We start from the raw sequence: 18,381 nt of genomic DNA on the forward strand, positions 1-18,381 counted from the left end.
ATATCACATTGACATAAGTATTCATACCCTTTGATATGACACTTGAAATTTAGCTCAGGTGCCTCCCATTTCTCTTGATCATCTTTGCAATGTTTCTACACCTTGATTGGAGTCCACCTGTGGTAAATTCAATTGATTGGACATGATTTGGAAAGGCACACACCTGTCTATATAAGGTCTCACAGCTGACAATGCATATCAGAGCAAAAACCAAGCCATGAGGTCGAAGGAACTGCCTGCAGAGCTCAGAGACAGGATTGTGTCGAGGCACAGATCTGGGGAAGCCTACAAAAAAATATATCTGCTGCATTGAAGGTTCCCAAGAGCACAGTGGCCTCCATAATTCTTAAATGGAAGAAGTTTGGAACAACCAGGACTCTTCCTAGAGCTGGCCGCCCGGCCAAACTGAGCAATCGGGGGAGAAGGGCCTTGGTAAGAGAGGTGACCAAGAACCCGTTGGTCACTCTGGCTGAGCTCCAGAGATCCTGTGTGGAGATGGGAGAAACTTCCAGAAGGACAACCATCACTGCAACACTCCACCGATCTGGGCTTTATGGCAGAGTGGCCAAACGGAAGCCAAACAGTTCAATCCTGGTTTCATCAGACCACAGAATCTTGTTTCTCACAGTCTGAGAGTCCTTCAGGTGCTTTTTTGCAAACTCCAAGCGGGCTTTCATATGTCTTTCACTGAGGAGAGGCTTCCGTGTAGCCATTCTGCCATAAAGCCCAGATCGGTGGAGAGTTGCAGTGATGGTTGTCCTTCTGGAAGTTTCTCCCATCTCCACACAGGATCTCTGGAGCTCAGCCAGAGTGACCAACGGGTTCTTGGTCACCTCTCTTACCAAGGCCCTTCTCCCCCGATTGCTCAGTTTGGCCGGGCGGCCAGCTCTAGGAAGAGTCCTGGTTGTTCCAAACTTCTTCCATTTAAGAATTATGGAGGCCACTGTGCTCTTGGGAACCTTCAATGCAGCAGATATATTTTTTTGTAGGCTTCCCCAGATCTGTGCCTCGACACAATCCTGTCTCTGAGCTCTGCAGGCAGTTCCTTCGACCTCATGGCTTGGTTTTTGCTCTGATATGCATTGTCAGCTGTGAGACCTTATATAGACAGGTGTGTGCCTTTCCAAATCATGTCCAATCAATTGAATTTACCACAGGTGGACTCCAATCAAGGTGTAGAAACATTGCAAAGATGATCAAGAGAAATGGGAGGCACCTGAGCTAAATTTCAAGTGTCATATCAAAGGGTATGAATACTTATGTCAATGTGATATTTCAGTTTTTTCTTTTAATAAATTTGCAAAACTTTCTAAAATCCTGTTTTCTCTTTGTCATTATGGGGTATTGAGTGTAGATTGGTGAGGGAAAAAATGAATTTAAACGATTTCAGCACAAGGCCGCAACATAACAAAATGTGAAAAAGTGATGGGGTCTGAATACTTTCTGAATGCACTGTATAACCTAAATGTAGTCACCAGGCCATGTTCTAAGCAAATTAGAAACCATATCGTTTTACATCCAAATTCAAGGGCTCAAACTCTTCTCCAATGAACGGCCTTAGTCTGAGGTACAGAGAAGTGGTGTGCACCTGTTTGATGCGGTCAGGGCTCACAGCAGTCTGTGGCTGGAGGATGTTCACAGGCTCCGCCTTGCCACCATTCGGGGGCATCTCGCGAATTTTCTCCGCGATAAAGCTGTGGACACCGTTGAGCGCCTCCACAGATCCTTGGATGAGAGCCACTCGTTCCGTCGTCCCTAGGGGCCAGAATAAACATATTCTTTAAGTATCTCCTTCTCTCCAGAAATTAAACCACTCATGTAATTACAAATACTCTACAATTGAGTGGGATATAGATTCGTGCTGCCACGAGCATTTCTGTAACCATTTATGTTTTGGAGTACACAGTCACGTGAAAAAATAAGTACACCCCATGTAAGGTTTTGACTTTTTCAACATATTTCAACATACAGCTATTTGATCTTCATTTCAACAATATTGATAGATAAAGGTGATATAATATAACAAATATCATGAAACATTTACATTTTGTAGTCCATTGTATAATTTAAATAAACATAAATGCAAATTTCGCATGTGGAAAAAGTAAGTACACCCTTGGCTCTAATAGGTGGTATTGCCCCCTTTGGCAGAAACAACCTCAAGTAGGCGTTTCTTATAACTGTCTACCAGTCTCTGACATCGACTGGGAAAATTTTTGCCCACTCCTCCATGCAGAATTCTTTCAGCTGTGCGATGTTTGAGGGGTTTCTTGCATGCACAGCTCGTTTCAAATCGCCCCACAACATCTCGATGGGATTTCGATCCGGGCTTTGACTTGGCCATTCCAGAACCCTCCATTTCTTTCTTCTCAGGCATTCCTTGGTGGATTTACTGGTATGCTTAGGGTCATTGTCATGTTGCAAGATCCACCTTCGGTTGAGTTTCAATTTTCCGACTGATGGCCTCACATTATCCTCAAGCACCCTCTGGTACAATGAAGAATTCATAGTGGATTATATGATGGTGAGCTGCCCAGGCCCTGATGCAGCAAAGCTGCCCCAAACCATAATATTTCCAATTTCCACCACCATGCTTTACAGTTGGTATCAGGTTCTTGTGGTCAAATGCTGTCTTTGGTTTTCGCCAAACATGTCTTCTGGTACTGTGGCCAAATAGCTCTACCTTTGACTCATCTGTCCAGAGGACATTGTTCCAGAAGTGCTGGTCTTTGCCTAGGTGTTCATTGGCAAACTTTAGTCTTGCCCTGATGTTCTTTCTGGACAGCAAAGGTTTCCTCCTGGCACACCTCCCATGTAGATCAAATTTGTGCAGCCTCTTTCTAATGGTAGACTCGTGCACTTTGACATCAACAGTGGCAAGAGCTACCTGTAGGTCCCGTGATGACATTCTGGGGTTCTTAGAGACTTCTTTCAGCATCTTGCGGTCTGCTCTCGGGCTGAACTTGCTGGGGCGGCCTCGCCTGAACAAGTTGGCAGTTGTTTGGAATCTTCTCCACTTGTAGATGATGTTCCAGACAGTCGAATGATTGATTTCAAATCGTTTGGAGATCTTTTTAAATCCCTTCCCAGACTCGTAGGCATCTATAACCTTCTTTCTGAAGGCCTCAGAGAGCTCTTTTGATCTAGGTATGGTGACGCCGCACACTTCAACAACAAAGAGGAAACCAAACTAAATGTCTGAGGTTTGAATAAGACAGGTTCCTCCAAGATCCTCTCTAACGATGTTCTAATCATTTGCACCTGAACTGGTGCACCTGATTCTAATTTTAGGTATTTGAAGTAGTGATAAATGTAGGGGTGTAATTACTTTTTCCACATGCTAAATTTGCATTTATGTTTATTTAAATTATACAATGGACTACAAAATGTAAATGTTTCATGATATTTGTTATATTATATCACCTTTATCTATCAATATTGTTGAAATGAAGATCAAATAGCTGCATGTTGAAATATGTTGAAAAAATCAAAACTTTTCATGGGGTGTACTTACTTTTTCACGTGACTGTATCTTTGTACAAGTACACTTTGTATGTGTGAGCAAAGGCGACGGTTAAACAACACCATTTTTGCCCAATCAATCTTTCCATCCATGTCACTGGATCATTATCCTTCCGATACTTGATTAAAAGTTGTCTCTGTAAATCAGAACCATCTTCACATCAAAGTGAAACATGCATGAAGTTTCGAAACCTCAAAAGTAAAATCGAAAACCTGACACTTTTATTTTCACTGAACGGTCCTTGTATGCAAAGATCTATTATATATAATGGAGGGAACGTATGTTGTATGTATGACATACGTGTGTTGTACGTTTCATCTACTCCGAAAGGATTTGACCGATGAAGCTAAAATTGATCAGGGATTAATGAGGGCACCCTGAGGTTGTGACAGTGCAAGTTTCATTTGATCCCATCAAGTTTTTTTTTAAAGATTTATTTATTTTTGCCGAAATTGGTGTTTTCTTCCCTTTGGGGTCACGTCGGTAGCAACTCGAAATATCCGCTCTGTATAAACACAATGCAATTTATATGCACATAAGCAGTACGCATTGTGTTTGCTTCTTCTTTTTTGTGTATACAAGATCGAGGCTCGTGAAAGAGCTAACATTAATCACACAAAAAGTCAAACCAACACAGAAAACACAAAAAATAAGGGGAGCGGCAGACAAGATGGGGAGAGAGGGGGAAGGACACAAATACAACATTTGAGAGCAGGGACAACGGGAGAAATATGGGAGGGGGAGGGCTTTGGGGGAGGTGGGAGAAGTATAAAACATATGAACACTGCAAGGACTTCCAGGAAAGAAGTTGGAATTTCAAAAAAAAAAAGAAAAAAAGTATCTGGGGTGAATTAGCAGGGGTAGAAAAGATCAAGGTTTTGGATGGGGGAAGATAAGAGATGGTGGTGAACAGCTGTTTTAAAGACCTGGAGGGAGGAGTGGGATTGAAGTGAGTGGGGGAGTTTGTTCCAGAGGCGGGAGAAAAGGGGAATGACAGAGTGAAGGTGAGCAGAGAGCCGAGATTTTGGCAGTTTAACCATAAGAGGGTTGCACGCAAATCTTGTGCGACCTGAAGGAATATTGGGGGGACAGAGCACAGAGAGAGCTGGGGGAGCAAGGCCGAGAGGAGTCGGTAGAAGACAGAAAGACCACCAACCTGCCTGCGGTGAGTGAGTGAAAGGCCCTCGGAGTTAACGTCATCGCAGGAGATTCCAATGATTCTGAAAGCTTTGGTTTCAACAGCGTGAAGCCGAGCTAGGTGTGAGGCAGGAGCACCAGCCCAGAGGGGAGCGCAGTATTCCATTGAGCTGCGGATGAAAGCCTTGTATGTGGTGAGGAGCTCAGGTGTGCCGAGGAAGGACTTCGCACGACGGAGGATGCCCAGTCGGCGACTGGCTTTGGAGGCCAGCTTGGAAATGTGGTTTTCCCAAGAAAGATCATGGCAGATAGTGAGACCCAAAAGCTTGAGCGACAGAATATACATAACTCAGGCTATTTTTTTTATTTTTGGGAGCAATCGAGGCAGTGGTCTGTTGCTTATACACCACCCAAATTAGGGGATGTGTCGGAAATAAGATCACCTGTAGGGGGCCGGTGGAGGGGGGGGCGGGGGGGGGGGGAACTAGGCTAGTGTAAGATAAAGCAGCAAAAATCAAACTCCTTCTGTGAGTTTTCTTTTCTGTTTTACTTCTGTCGGTGGTTGTAATCTATTTTAGCGAAGACGTGCGCACACTCACTTATGAGCCATCTTGCCAGGGTTCGAATCTCGGACCAGGTACAAGCTGTCATCCTGGTGTTTCGCAGGCAGGGCCTCGGAGGTACGTTAAACAGGACCCGAGGACATCCTACGGTGTCTTTCATGAAGAGCAGCCGAGTTATCGCCGGCACCCTGAGCGAATTACAAATTCTTGCCCTCTTTGTATCAGGATTTCGTTTTTAGAGGACCAAGTTGCGGTTGTTCTCAAGCTTAGCCACAGCAAACCTTTTTATGGTAGAATATTCTCGATATTTCTCTTTTTATATTTTTTACACCAGGCCAATGGTATTCTGGATATTTCTCTTTTTGTGGATACCACCACATCTGGTCTACTGTATACTATTTGCTGAGAGCCATTCCCCATGTCCTCAACAAAACTGGATGCTTCAAATCCACTCATTCTGATTCATTTTGTCATTCATCACATTCTTTTTGTTTGCGTCAAGTTTTTAAGACATTTGCAATTCCACTTAATGAATTAAACCATTAAATAGCACGAGGTACAATTCTTCACATCTTATGATGATTCGTACAAGTTCATTGGTTCAGTCATATTAATGAAATATCATTCTAGATTTTTCTAGATATTAATATTATCATTCCAGATATTATCAAGATATATGAACATTCTGGATATTGATTTTAAAAGAAAATGGCACATCAATAAAAATTTGGAGGGTTAAGTGGCAACTCCTCTGCGAGGGGTTCAAGGCTTCTGGGAACAGCTGCGCAGAGAATTCTGGGTATTTCAAGATAGTCACGTCCTGAGGGACAGCACTGCAGCTTCTTGTGAATGAAACTGCCAAACCAACTGAAATTTACATGGGATTAAACTGCACAGTTTAATCATGGAGAAGCATTTTTCGATTATTGTAAAAGGTTGAAAAATGGACGTGGATGACGAACATACTTGCATGCAATCAAAATGTCATGACTCCTCTAAAATAGTATTTTATGTTGATTGGTTGATTTTGGGCAGTCTTCCACGTTATTGTTTGTGCGCAATCACAGCAGAAATGTTTATCAATATTGGAATCCATTATTCCTTCACCCCTGAAAATACAATAAGGAAAGCATTGGTGGGGTCATGGAGGGAGGAAGTTAGTGGATTACAAAATAACATTCTTTCACCACCTGGAATAATAAAACGTAAGGCCCCAAGGGGAAGGTTCCAAAAGAACATTCGTTCACACCTGAAATGGAATAACGCAGGCCCTTAGGATAGGGGAGGGGGGGAGGGGGAGGAGAGGGGCAGTCGTCTAATTCTCAAGTTATCAGAGGGGTCCTAAAATTACTCATTTCATCAGAAGACATTTGGGATAGGAAGTTGTTTACAAACCCACACCTCATTCCCCTCCACGCAATCATAAAGATGAATGATTTCCATATCTTCATCCCACTAAAGGAACATTTGGGTATCATCGAGCTTTAAAAGTGGTGTCGATGTGAAAGCAAATGTCCTGAAACGACTGAACACCCATGGTAAATATTTTATGCTTCTGGCATGAAGGTGTTACCACCCTGTTGGGACAAATGTCCAGGTACAGTAGGGGAATAATATGTGAACTAGAACGACACTCTTCGAAGTCACGACGTCAACCGATATGCGTCCGCCCACATTATTACATCCCGTGGCGTAGTGATGGGGGCGGAGGGGGCGGCCGCACCGCCCACACAATATGCGTCCGCCCACATTATTACATCCCGTGGCGTAGTGATGGGGGCGGAGGGGGCGGCCGCACCGCCCACACAATATGCGTCCGCCCACATTATTACATCCCGTGGCGTAGTGATGGGGGCGGAGGGGCGGCCGCACCGCCCACACAATATGCGTCCGCCCACATTATTACATCCCGTGGCGTAGTGATGGGGGCGGAGGGGGCGGCCGCACCGCCCACACAATATGCGTCCGCCCACATTATTACATCCCGTGGCGTAGTGATGGGGGCGGAGGGGGCGACCGCACCAGGCGCGAAGTGAATGGGGCACCAAATGACACCCTTAAAAAACGTTTTCATGCTCCATTTGGTTGTTTTGTACATAAATTATAATACAATGAACTCGTGAGATCACGAAAAGCAACTTTCAGAAACACGTTTTACAGTTTAACCTCAGTGTCGAGTGTCAATGTGTCATTTCGATGTTTACAAACTCCTTTCCATCCGGATTAACTTTTTTCCTAATTCCTATTTCTATCACCTCTCACAGTAACCAAATCTGTGTTACGGTGTTCGTAATTATCGGAATGCCTGCTGCGTAGATCTCTTATCTTGTATAATGAGGTTTAATATGCACTCGGTAACATGGAGATCGTCCATTGGCCCGAGTGATGGAGGGGTGTAACTGTTGGACGTTTGTTATGTAATTACATCGATCAAATCTAGATATCTCACGGTGTTATGTCCCAATCAGCGACGGCCAGGAACACGTGTCAAGTGACTTCTTTAACTTCCTTTCCTTCCTCTGCTGCTCTGTCTCATTAGCTCCAGTCTCTAGTCTAGACCATAGAAATACCACGCCTTGCTGCATAGAAATACCACACATGTTTGATGTAGTTTTTGTTAACAGCCTTGTAGCATACCTGCCGGCTCTACTGCCTCACCATTAGTTTACTTTTCACAAAGCCGAGGTCTGCTTGTACCTGGGCGGAGATTATACGTTCGTTTTATTATTGACAAATGGTACAAATATTATTGTTGTTGTTAATATTATTAGTATTAATAAATGCTTCTTTTTTGTGTGTGTACAATATCAAGGCTCATGTAAGAGCTAACATTAATCACATAAAAACAAACTGACACATAAAACATACAGCATGATAAAGGGAACGGGAGACAAGATGGGGAGAGAGAGGGAAGAACACAAGTACAACAGTAGAGATCAGGGACATCGGGAGATCTGTGGGAGGGAGAGGGCTTGGGGGGAGGGAGCATGGGAAGGGGGGGGGGGGGTGGGAGAGGTATAAAACACATGGACACTGCTCAGACTTCCAGGAAAGAAGTCGATATTTAAAAAAAGTGGATCTGGGGTGAATTAACGGGGGTAGAAAAGATCAAGGTTTTGGATCGGGGGGAAGATAAGAGATGCTGGTGAACAGCTGTTGTAAAGACCTGGAGGGAGGAGTGGAATTGAAAAGAGTGAGGGAGTTTGTTCCAGAGGCGGGAGAAACGAGGAATGAAAGAGTGAAGGTGAGCAGAGAGTTTTGATATTGGCAGTTTCACCAGAGGAGGGTTGCAGGCAGATCTTGTGCGACCTGTATTAATATTTGGGGGACAGAGCACAGACCGAGCTGGGGGAGCGAGGCTGGACAGGAGTTGGTAGAAGACAGAAAGACCACCAAACTACCTGTGGTGAGTGAGTGAAAGGCCCTCGGAGTTAGCTTCATCGCGGGAGATTCAAATGATTCTGAAAGCTTTGATTTCAACAACGTGAAGCCGAGCTAGGTGTGAGGCAGGAGCACCAGCCCAGAGGGGGGAACAGGATTCCATTGAGCTGTGGATGAAAGCCTTGTATGTGGTGAGGAGCTCAGGTGTGCCAAGGAAGGACTTCGCACGACGGAGGATGCCCAGTCGGCGACTGGCTTTGGAGTCCAGCTTGGAAATGTGGTTTTCCCAAGAAAGATCATGGTAGATAGTGAGACCCAAAAGCTTGAGTGACAGAACTTCTTGGAGAGGATTGTTGAGAAAGTGGATGGGAGGGTTGTCCAGTCGGTCTTTTCAGAGAGACACAGTAAGAGTGCAAGATTTGTCAGGATTGAAAGACATCTTCCACTTGTTTGAACAGTCTGTGATTTTGTCCAGGTCTGCAGAGAGAGAGGAGGCTGCATGCTGCCGATCTGAAGGATGAGGCATGGAGCAGCAGAGAGTAGAGTCATCAGCAAAGAGATAGAGAGGATTTTCCAGAGAGTCGGAGAGATCATTGATGAAGACCAGAAAAAGCACAGGGCCCAGAACACTGCCTTGGGGAACTCCAGCCTGAACAGGAAGGGGAGATGAGAGAACCCGATTCAAGGCCACACGTTGACTACGACCAGAGAGGAAGTCCGTAAGCCATGCATGGAGATTTCCATGGATACCATAGGAGGAGAGTTTGGTGAGCAGAGCTGGGTGCCAGACCGTATCGAAGGCACGTGATATGTCAAGGGAGACTGCTCTGATTTCCTGTTTGGCATTGAGGACCTCCATCCATTGTTGAAACAGCAGAAGCAGCATGTCCAGAGTAGAATGACCTGGTCTGAATCCAAATTGATGATCAGAGATCAAGCCATTGGCGAAGAGGAAGGATTTGATATCCGAAGCAATTATGGATTCCATGACTTTGCTGATAATTGGGAGCAGGCTGATTGGTCTGTAGTTGCAAGGTTCTGTTTTTGCACCTTTTTGTGTAAAGCGGTAATGTTGGCTGATTTCCAAGCTGATGGCAGATGACCTTGAGCAAAAGAGAGGGTGAAGAGAACAGAGAGAGGGTGTGAAAGAGCGGCAGAGCAGGATTTTAGGACCCGTGGGCTGATGCCGTCTGGTCCAGTTGCAGAATCATCATCGAGGATTGACAGAAACTCTCAACCTTGTCAGGAGAGAAGGACACAGAGTCCAGGAGCAGCTGGGTACGACTGGGTACGGTGGGTACAGAGAGAGACGCGTTTGGGACACAAGATTTTGAGGCAAACACAAAGTTGATGCATTCATCTTTTTCACGTGCGGAGTCAGCTGTGTAGCCGTTTGAGGTAAGGGAGGGGATGAAGGGGGAACAAACACCAGAAACAGATTTGACCAGACGCCACCAGGATTTGGAAGAGGGAGACAGGTTTGAGAGTTCAGTCTTGAGAGTAGAGAGATATTGTTTCCTGGCTCTCCTGAGGGTGGACACACACTTGTTTCTGGCTTTGTGAAAGGAAATGAGATTTCCTTCCGTTGGATTTGCTTTCCAGGAGACGAAGGCAAGTTGTTTCTGGGCAACAGACTCACCACAAGATTCCGTGTACCATGGACGGGAGGAAGGGTATGACAACTGAAGACGAGATGGGATAAATCTGTGCATGAGAGAAAGCAATTTACTTTGGAAGAATTCCCAGGATAAGTTGATGTCAGAGGCAGTAGAGATGGGAGACCAGTCCAGATGATTGATGGCTGCTTGAAGACCGTGCCAGATGGCCTGAGTGAAATGCCAGACTCGTCGATACTGAGGAGGCTCTCTGAGAATGGCCAGAGAGATGTCCACTTTAACAAGCATATGGTCAGATTAACCGATTGGAGCAGAAGAAGAGCAGCAGGGAAGTTCGTCATAACCAAATCTCGAAGAGAAGATGCTCCGTTGACTGAGATCCGGGTCGGGACATTGACAGATTGTGTCAGTCCCAGTTGGTCGCAGAAGTCCTTTGCTGAGGAGCCATGGCTGGTGAGGGAGGTGAGGCTTTGTTACAATGTTATCATTGTTTTTGTTATTTATTTTGTAATAGGAATAACATGCCATGGAAGGACCTATTCAACTGCTCCATGAACCTTAACATGGCGCGTGGTTCGAAACATAGGAATTTTTCCAGATTCTTTGTAGTCAATAAGCCTAATCATCTCAGGAGATCATAACTAAATCTATTTCATATGGCCCCATCAATAGGAATTTCTGACTATGTCAGTGGTGCAGAGGGCGCTATTTTCGACCTTCGCCCCGAGCTCCACAAATTAGCTACTGAGTGATTACATTATTATAATACTTGTACCAAGTTTGTTTTAAATCCATAAAGCCATTCTCAAGTTATCACATTTTAACCTGGCATGACCTCTGACCTTTGAACTCGGGACCCTAAAATCTAAGCAGTTAATCTCTACATCATTATACATACCTGTACCAAGTTTGAATTAGATCCCTTTGGCCGTTCTCAAGTTATAGACCTATTACAGACTTTTACCTTTGACCTCTTGCCCCCAAAAATCTAATCAGCTCATCTTTACCTCATTATAAATACCTGCACCAAGTTTGACTAAGATCCCTTCAGACGTTCTCAAGTTATCGCGGTAACAAAAACCTATCACGGACAGACAGAGACGGACGGACGGACAGTCGGACGGACAACCTGAAAACACAATTCCACCGGCAAATTCGTCAACTGAGGCATAAAAATAAGGTAAACTAGAACTACTCGGTAGAGCGCAAACCTCCGCCAGTTTGAACAATTTATGGTTTGTATACACTGATAGGCCGGATCTGCATCCGGACCCTAAACCAAGATCGAATCGGCTTGTTATGTTCATCGACCCAACTCATCCACCAAGTAGCCTGGTGTTGGCTTAACGGTTCGGGTGCTGGCTTGGGATCCTAGGATCCTGAGCTGAATCCTGGTCATTGTTGAATTAATGCCAGGGGGTTAACTCAGCATGCCATCCTTCTGAGGTCGGCAAATTGAGTGCCAGCTCACGGGTAATTGGGGCACCGCATCAGCGGTTCAAGTTCAAACATGCTTCCAGAGAAATGATGCAACCAGCAGCCACAGGCTGCATACAAAAACAACGATCCACCATGTTTTTGAGATATCACGCTATATATCGTTGATAGTGCTATCGCTCAATGGTGAAGAATCACTTGTTAAAATCTCTGATCCAGATCCAGATCTTCACCAGAATCGAACCAATTGGTCTTCGTCGCACACCCAACTTGTCCACGAAATTTCCGCTGAATCCGTCCATAACTTTTTTTTTTTAAGATATCCTCCTCACAGACAGACGGACAGACAGACAGGGGTGAAAAGAAAACCTATCCTCCATCTACCTTCGGTGGCAGAGATAATTTCATGAATAAAAAAAAAAAAACCACCTTTAGAGGCCATTTTTCCCCGCAAGCGGAGGTTGGCCTTTTTCGGGGACCGTGGTTGTTGTTGTTTTTCGGTCCCCTTTTCATGAATTTCATGAATGACAAACTAATTTTCAAATTTCCTTAAAAAGTGAATGCTGATTTTGAATCCTCCTCGTATAATAGGGAAGTGAGTGTTTCCATCAAACTACCGGTTCGTATGTGGGTTCATGAATATCAGTACCTGCTGTGTTAACGTATTAACATTCATGCCTTTAGTTTATCCCTTTGAATTAGGGCTTTTTCGAAAAATAAAAGTATTTTTTGCAGAATTGTACAACAAAGCCAATTAAATATCTAGTTGTGAAATTTGGAACTCTGTTTAAAATTTTCGCCGAATATAGAACGTGCTTGATGAGCGAATGAATCACTAACGAAACTAAATGGTATTCATACAATACTTACCTCGTGCAGTCAACTTGGAGCGAGACAACTCTTCTGTTTTTTAATGGGGTTTTTTTTTCTTTGATCCTGCCAGACCAATATGCCCGTCAGACCACGTGACCAATGGCATCATAAATTTACATTCTCCAATGTAATTGTTGCGTAGATCATGTTCAAGAAATATAAAACTGATCGGACGAAACGTTGTACTAGTCGAATCATGACGTCATAATTAAGGCACCAATGACGTCATCGTTAACAACACTTATTCCCCATGCAGAGTTCTTTACAAAGCCACGTTTCAATTTCTTTCCAAAGAGTGGTTTCGGAGGTATAGGGGTGCAACGTTTTTCGGTTTTTCAAAGATGGCGCCTGTACCATGTGACCTATGACGTCATAATTATTTTTTTCAATTCTACAGAAGGATGCGCTCCTATTGTAAACATTTTGTGTCCATCAGACTAACAGTTACAGAGAAAAAAATTTCATACTGACAGATCAAGTGTTATACTTGTCGAATTATGACGTCATAATGAAGGCACCAATGACATCATCATAAACATATCTTATTTCCCATGGGAGGTACTTGACAATGAACTATGTTTCAATTTCTTTTCCATTGAACAGTTACGGAGATATTTATAGGTGCAACGTTTTTCCAAGATATCGTCCTACCATGTGACCCATGACGTCATAATTATCACGACAACATTTACAGGAGGAGACGCTCCTATAGTGCAAAAATTTCCTGTCATTTGGACCTACAGTTGCTGAGAAAATTAATTTAAAAAATGCAGACATGTATGTACGCAACCGATCACTTAACCCCGCTTTTTGTTTCGCGAGCACAGGGTAACAATCATGTGGCAGAACTAAACAATCAGAACATGTTAGGTATGAAGAGGCGTGATAAATTCCACCTAGCTAATCATGGAACACAGATGGCAGCATCTGCAACAACAACAACAACAACAACAACAACATTCACCAAGGTGATATTTTAAATGCACATTTCTGCATACAAGGAAAGAATAAATGAATAAACAAGAAGACGTCATGCGTAGCATGATACTTGCAAACCCCCCCCCCCCCCCCAAAGTTTTCCATTGATACATCAAATTGTCCATTTCATGAAGATTAAAATTTACAATCTTGATCAAAACTCGGGTCAACAGGATGAAAATTGACGATTTTTCAGATGAAAAATGACGATTTTGGAAGGTTGACCTTGAGTTGACCTTTGACCTTTTGATCTCAAAACTAGTTAGTTTCCCTATTTATGACTCGATGTGCAAATGCTGTTAAATTTTCAAGTCAATCGGATGAAAATTAAGGAGATTAAAAATTTGGCCTACGTTGACCTTTTGGCCTATGTTGACCTCAAAAATAGATGGTGGTTGAATTCAGTGACCATATATATAAATCCTCTAAGAAGTTCAAGGCAATCAAATGAAAATTGGTGATTTTAGAAATGTGGCCCATGTTGACCTTTTGGCCTATGTTGACCTCAAAAATACTTGGTGGTTGAATTCAGTGACCAGATATGCAAGTCCTCTTCAAATTCCAAGTCAATTGGATGAAAATTGAGGATTTTAGAAATTTGGCCTATGTTGATCATTTGGCCTATGCTGACCTCAAAAATACTTGGTGGTTGAATTCAGTGAGCAGATGTGCAAGTGGTCTTCAAATTTCAAGTCAATCGGATGAAAATTGAGGATTTTAGAAATTTAGCAAAGTTGGTGACCTTTGGCCTATGTTGACCTTTTGACCTATTGACCCCAAAAACAATAGGCTTCTTGCTTTTGACCAACTCTACCATTTGGTGAAGTTTGGTGAAGATCGGTTGAAAATTGTGACCTGTAGGCCGGTGACAAACAAACAAACAGACAGACAAACAGACAGACAGAACCACAAACACAACCGACCAATATACTTGAAAAATCTTCGATTTTGCAAGTAATAAAGAGAAACAAGTTTGACCAAGTGAATCCGGTCCAGGTTTTGATTTGATTAGCAAGCAACGCACTTCACTCTTCTTCCTGGATGCACACATGGATGAAGCAATGCAATACAATAGCAATTCCTGTCGCACGAAACGAAATTCCACCTCTATCTCCATCTTGTGGACAACGCGGTTGGTAATAAGTTATTGACCGTAACATGCTCCAGGCAGAGTGCTGTGGTGCTCTTCAGCAGATGGTTTTACAAGCAGGTCAGCTGACAAGACTGGAAATCCCCTCGTGATTCTTGAGAAGAGTGACTTTTGTTGAAAGTTGAAGACTCTTCCGTGGCATCCTCTTCTGAACCCACGGCTCATGTTACTTGGATTGGATCCCAGGTTTAAATCCCATAAACTATGTTGATTTGTCGACTCATGTCCTTGTAATTCATGTAAGACTTGTGCTGATGTCTCCTAATATCCATATCCCAGATGTGGTTTATGTATAAGTTTGACAGCATGAGCTTTCGGACAATATGAATGAATGAATGAATGAATGAATGAATGAAATGAATGAATGAGCTTTAGGACAATGTCGAAACACATTAATTTCGATAGAAAGTTTCCATTCAGGCACAATATGACAAATATTACAGGTATCCCGAAATTTGTGGATCGTTAAAGTTTGATAAAATTTGTGTTTGATGTTTTTTTAATCGATCAATTTTTGTTTTTTCAATCAAATAAATTTCAAAATAAATGTTCGATAAAAAAAAAAAAAAAATTTTTTTAAGCAATGGAGGTTTTTTTGGTTGAGATTTTTTTTGTGAAAAACTACATCCAGGAAATTGATTTATTGAGAAACAAAATGTGTAAATGTGTATTCTAAATTTATTTTCTTGATTTGATAATACGATCAGGGCAGTGATTTGGAATTTGTTCAGGGTGTTGGTGACAGATAGCTCGTGTACTCTTCACGAAGGACAACAAGTTTAGCATCCATCCAAGGTAAGGCACACACATTGATGAATCACCCTGCCTGTGAAACACTGGGATGGTCATTTATAGCTGGGTCGACATTTGAACCCAGGCTAGACAGCTCAGAGGGGAGTGTGCGTACCTCGAGGCCAACCTAACACCAAATTTCTATCACAATAGTCCTAGTGCTCCTCACAGCAATACTGTATTGCGACACCTCTCGTAATTTTAATAACATGTCTGTGCATTGGGAGAGAGAGAACAGACAATATTACAATACGAGCTCCCTTTCAATGCAAGAGGAGGCCACTAGGCCCATAAAAAGTCTGCACAATTGTTGTCAACCAGTGTTTGTTTGTCCATGGTCTATCCTTTAAAAAAAAAATGCTGAGCATCAGCAAGGAAACAGCACGTACCATTTTTAGAGCCTTTGGTATTCAGCCAGGCTTTGCCAGGATAGTCAGCCAGGGTTTGCCAGGGTAGTCAGCCAGGGTTTGCCAGGGTACTCAGCCAGGGTTTGCCAGGGTACTCAGCCAGGGTTTGTGAGGGTACTCAGCCAGGGTTTGCCAGGGTACTCAGCCAGGGTTTGCCAGGGTAGTCAGCCAGGGTTTACGAGGGTACTCAGCCAGGGTTTGCGAGGGTACTCAGCCAGGGTTTGCGAGGGTACTCAGCCAGGGTTTGCGAGGGTACTCAGCCAGGGTTTGCGAGGGTACTCAGCCAGGGTTTGCGAGGGTACTCAGCCAGGGTTTGCGAGGGTACTCAGCCAGGGTTTGCGAGGGTACTCAGCCAGGGTTTGCCAGGGTACTCAGCCAGGGTTTGCCAGGGTACTCAGCCAGGGTTTGCCAGGGTACTCAGCCAGGGTTTGCGAGGGTACTCAGCCAGGGTTTGCGAGGGTACTCAGCCAGGGTTTGCGAGGGTACGCAGCCAGGGTTTGCGAGGGTACTCAGCCAGGGTTTGCGAGGGTACTCAGCCAGGGTTTGCGAGGGTACTCAGCCAGGGTTTGCCAGGGTACTCAGCCAGGGTTTGCCAGGGTACTCAGCCAGGGTTTGCCAGGGTACTCAGCCAGGGTTTGCGAGGGTACTCAGCCAGGGTTTGCGAGGGTACTCAGCCAGGGTTTGCCAGGGTACTCAGCCAGGGTTTGCCAGGGTACTCAGCCAGGGTTTGCCAGGGTACTCAGCCAGGGTTTGCCAGGGTACTCAGCCAGGGTTTGCCAGGGTACTCAGCCAGGGTTTGCCAGGGTAGTCAGCCAGGGTTTGCCAGGGTACTCAGCCAGGGTTTGCCAGGGTACTCAGCCAGGGTTTGCGAGGGTACTCAGCCAGGGTTTGCGAGGGTACTCAGCCAGGGTTTGCCAGGGTACTCAGCCAGGGTTTGCCAGGGTACTCAGCCAGGGTTTGCCAGGGTACTCAGCCAGGGTTTACGAGGGTACTCAGCCAGGGTTTGCGAGGGTACTCAGCCAGGGTTTGCGAGGGTACTCAGCCAGGGTTTGCGAGGGTACTCAGCCAGGGTTTGCCAGGGTACTCAGCCAGGGTTTGCCAGGGTACTCAGCCAGGGTTTGCGAGGGTACTCAGCCAGGGTTTGCGAGGGTACTCAGCCAGGGTTTGCCAGGGTACTCAGCCAGGGTTTGCCAGGGTACTCAGCCAGGGTTTGCCAGGGTACTCAGCCAGGGTTTGCCAGGGTACTCAGCCAGGGTTTGCCAGGGTAGTCAGCCAGGGTTTGCCAGGGTACTCAGCCAGGGTTTGCCAGGGTACTCAGCCAGGGTTTGCGAGGATACTCAGCCAGGGTTTGCGAGGGTACTCAGCCAGGGTTTGCCAGGGTACTCAGCCAGGGTTTGCCAGGGTAGTCAGCCAGGGTTTGCCAGGGTACTCAGCCAGGGTTTGCGAGGGTACTCAGCCAGGATTTGCCAGGGTAGTCAGCCAGGGTTTGCCAGGGTACTCAGCCAGGGTTTGCCAGGGTACTCAGCCAGGGTTTGTGAGGATACTCAGCCAGGGTTTGCGAGGGTACTCAGCCAGGGTTTGCCAGGGTACTCAGCCAGGGTTTGCCAGGGTAGCCAGCCAGGGTTTGCCAGGGTACTCAGCCAGGGTTTGCGAGGGTACGCAGCCAGGGTTTGAGACCACCGACTTCCAAGACCCAGAACGGATGCTCCAACCACTACGCCACCGAGTCTGGTAAAATCTAACCTAGTTAAAATTATTATAACACAGTTAGATTAAAAAGCATTTACTTTTCAAGGTTTTTTTCTTGTTTGTTTTTAGTGACAAATAGCTCTATGTTAAAACCTTAGCCTTTAGAGCCAAGCTTCTAATAGCATATGTATCTATTTATAAAACTCAAAAGTATCCGATTTATTCCAAACAGCGATGATTTCTGTCCCCCGGTAAACAAAAGTCCATGTTTTCCCAAGCAAAAACAACGAGATATTTCCATACTCTTTTACAGCCAACGGGTGGGTATCCCCAAAAATACCCAAACCAATGGGTCTGGCAAGAGCGAAATGGTTGGCTCCTGAAGGGAGGCAAATGTTCTGGCCCAATAATAAAACTCTCAGCTTGTCTTCGTCCCTTCGCTTGTTGTTGCTCTTTTGCTGTGAGCTTCCAGAATATAAAGCAATTGGCCATGGTGTTTCTTGCTGGAGTGAAACATGATAATACATCCAAGGTGCTTTACTAAGGAAATGTTTGATTGAGGCTCCAGTGCAAATGGCCATAAAAACTTGAAATACCGACTTCTTTCCTGGAAGTCCGAGCAGTGTCCATGTGTTTTTTTTTACCTCTCACCCCCCCCCCCCCCTTCCCATGCCTCCTCCCCCCAAGCCCTCTCCCTCCCACAGATCTCCCGATGTCCCTGCTCTCCATCTTGTCTCCCGCTCCCTTTATAATATGTTTTATGTTTTATGTGTCAGTTTGTCTTTTTGTGATCAATATTAGCTCATACATGAGCCTCGGTCTTGTATAATAATAA

At 44.7% G+C, this 18,381-nt stretch overlaps 1 protein-coding gene across 1 annotated transcript in view; it reads right to left on the bottom strand.

Annotated features, from left to right (window-relative positions):
• NOVA1 (NOVA alternative splicing regulator 1) overlaps positions 1–18,381 on the bottom strand; it is a 157,151-nt gene that overhangs the window by 13,979 nt on the left and 124,791 nt on the right. Inside the window, exon 3 of the mRNA XM_068128174.2 lies at positions 1,589–1,755. Within this exon, the coding sequence (XP_067984275.2) occupies positions 1,589–1,755 (167 nt within the window). The remainder of the gene's footprint in view (positions 1–1,588; positions 1,756–18,381) is intronic.

Source organism: Myxine glutinosa, chromosome 9 (assembly GCF_964187855.1).
Source record: "Myxine glutinosa chromosome 9, kmMyxGlut1.1, whole genome shotgun sequence".
NCBI classification, from domain to species: Eukaryota; Metazoa; Chordata; class Myxini; order Myxiniformes; family Myxinidae; genus Myxine; species Myxine glutinosa.